The following is a 2368-nucleotide window of genomic DNA, read 5'->3' as shown; positions in this document are numbered from 1 at the left end:
GCTTTATTCACAGACGTCTGGAAGAATGAATGGAAGAGCTTTTTGTACATAGTTCTTGTACATAAATTGATTTCCTCACGTAGGAGGAGAGGTTGATGGGAAACGGGGGGGGGGGGATTAAATTTAATTTAGACCAGTAGACTCTACTTTTCTGAATCTGACTCTATTTTTCATTTTCTAAAGCCTTTTCTCCCAGTCGTGTTGTTGTTGTTTTGGACGGACAGAGAGCTTCTTAACAAGCCACCTGCAGGAAAAACTTGATCTTTGTACCAATTTGCAGACTGATGTCTTTGGTTACCTGTACATAATTTTAAAATAATAAAAATTGCTACTTTCAGTACTTCCCGTGTCTTGTCTGTGTTCGTTGATGATAATTTCCCAGAATCCTCTGCCCTGAACTTTACTTTGAAAGGTGAATTTTGCTGTAAAAAAACTTTTTTTTTTCTCTTTTGTCTGCAAACTTTTTCAAATTATTGGATTTTTTTTCTTTTTTTAAGACACAAACTCTGCTACAAATGACCAACTTCATAATGACAAAAAAGAGATGTGTTGTATAATAATATATATATATTTCTTAACAACAGCACAAAAAGCATGAATATATGTCAACATCATGTACACATTTAGACACCAGCACCACATCTGAAATACATATTTCTTTGAAAAATAATGACAAATTGCATAGACCTTGGACCTTATTGTCTCTTCTTACTGCAGGAAACTCATAATATACAGTAATACAGTATTGTAGAAAAAAAGTTATTCCCCAGAAAACCTGTTTAACCCGCTGGCAAGTGTCCGGGCTGGGGGCTGGGGGCCGGGGGCCAGTCCCAGCCTGATGGCAGCGGTAATGTAGAGCTTAGTAGTTTCTGGGATAACCGAACCAGGGACAGAATAGCCAAATTCATAATAAAAAAAAAAACCTATAAAACAGATTCCATAGGGCTCTACATTAAGTCTTAGAAGCTTACTGGAGATTTGAAAATATAACGAGCCGCCCCACTGGAACTGGAGTTTAAAAAACGTCTTAAAAATACATTAAAAAAAATCATTTCCAGTGGCTTAGGCCTGGGGGGGGCGACTTAGGCCCTGTGGGCCACCAGGCTTGCAATACACTGGGGGAAACAGTCATTTTTTAAAATATTCATTTAGTTTTTAAATGTCATTTCGTCCCGTTGGTTCTCTCCTCTGTGCGCGCCGGGCCTGCGCTGCTCTTCCCGGTGTGAAAGTCCCTGGCTGGAGCCGGTCGCTCCCCCGCCACATGTGTGGTACCCTGTGAGGGCTGAGCGGCCCCCCCGGGGGGCCGTGGCGCGCGGCTCGGTACCGAGGATCCCTCCTCGAGCAGCTCGCTGAGGGTGGCGATGTAAATCTGCGCCATTTGGAGCGTCTCCGATTTGGAGAGCTTCTTGTCGCTCTCCAGGTTCGGGATGACGCTCCGCAGCCGGTCGAAGGCGACGTTGAGCCCCAGCATCCTCCTCCTCTCCCGGGCGTTGGCAGCGAGGCGTCTGCGTCTCTGCGCGCGCTCCAAAGCGCACTTGTCCGGCTGAAGGTAGTGCAGCGCTCCGCCGCCGCCGCCGGGCCCCAGCCGGAGCTCCACGATGGCGCACGGAGTGTCCCGGTGGTCGCAGACGCGTCTGGCGCGCTCGGCCCCCGGGCGCTCCTGCGCGCGGCTCCGTTGTAGCAGAGCCTGGATGTCGGCGTGGAGAGCCGCAGGAAGCTCGGGGCCGACTCCTCCCTCCGGCTCCACAGAGATGAAGAGGCTTTTACTCGGTGCCATCACTTTATAAGATTGTACCAAAAGACCAAAGACGGTGAGTTCACGGAGAACTTCCAACAAAGTAACACGCGTTCAACTTTTCTTCACTTTTGATGGGTGAATTTATGGAGATGGGAGCCGCGAGAACGCGCAGTGCGTGCTCCCGGGGGCGTGGACAGGGTCGTGTGCTGCCTAATGAACAGAGCCAGAAGACCACTGCAGGAGGTCTATTAACCAAGTTCATCAAAAGAGGATTAGACGCGTCTCAGTGCGCCGCTGTGGGCCGATACATAGAGGCGGCCAAGCAGAGGAGCAGCACGGCCAAGGAGGGAGAGGAAGGAAGGAAGGAAGGGAAGATGAGAGGAAGGAAGAATAAATTATAACCGCCACCCAGTTTCTCTACAGAAACCAAGTAGGGTATAACTTTATCCTTAGTAGTAGAAGTGATTTAGCATCTTCCTCAGGTATACAGCCTTTTGGTTGTTGCAGATGATTAAAACTATTAGACATAATTAAAAAATGGGGGGACTACAAAGTGCAACAATAGAGGCAGACACTTAAAATACCTTCTTTTTTTAATATTGTTTTAATGTCTCAGAGATTTCAGACAAA

General features: G+C 47.3%; 1 protein-coding gene across 1 annotated transcript; it reads right to left on the bottom strand.

Annotated features, from left to right (window-relative positions):
- Nucleotides 1–1082: 1082 nt before the first annotated feature.
- On the bottom strand, nt 1083–2124 carry atoh1c (atonal bHLH transcription factor 1c). The gene has a single exon (XM_039789000.1). The coding sequence runs from the start codon at nt 1775–1777 to the stop codon at nt 1163–1165; it is 615 nt and encodes a 204-aa protein (XP_039644934.1). The 5' UTR covers nt 1778–2124; the 3' UTR covers nt 1083–1162.
- Nucleotides 2125–2368: the final 244 nt, after the last annotated feature.

The sequence above is a fragment of the Perca fluviatilis genome, chromosome 21 (assembly GCF_010015445.1).
Source record: "Perca fluviatilis chromosome 21, GENO_Pfluv_1.0, whole genome shotgun sequence".
In the NCBI taxonomy this organism is placed as follows: domain Eukaryota; kingdom Metazoa; phylum Chordata; class Actinopteri; order Perciformes; family Percidae; genus Perca; species Perca fluviatilis.
Note: the sequence above shows the minus strand (reverse complement) of the source record. Positions and strands in the feature narration are given on the sequence as shown.

Excerpts from the sequence above, each read along its gene's own strand:
- atoh1c (XM_039789000.1), bottom strand. The coding sequence starts at position 1,777 with ATGGCACCGAGTAAAAGCCTCTTCATCTCTGTGGAGCCGGAGGGAGGA.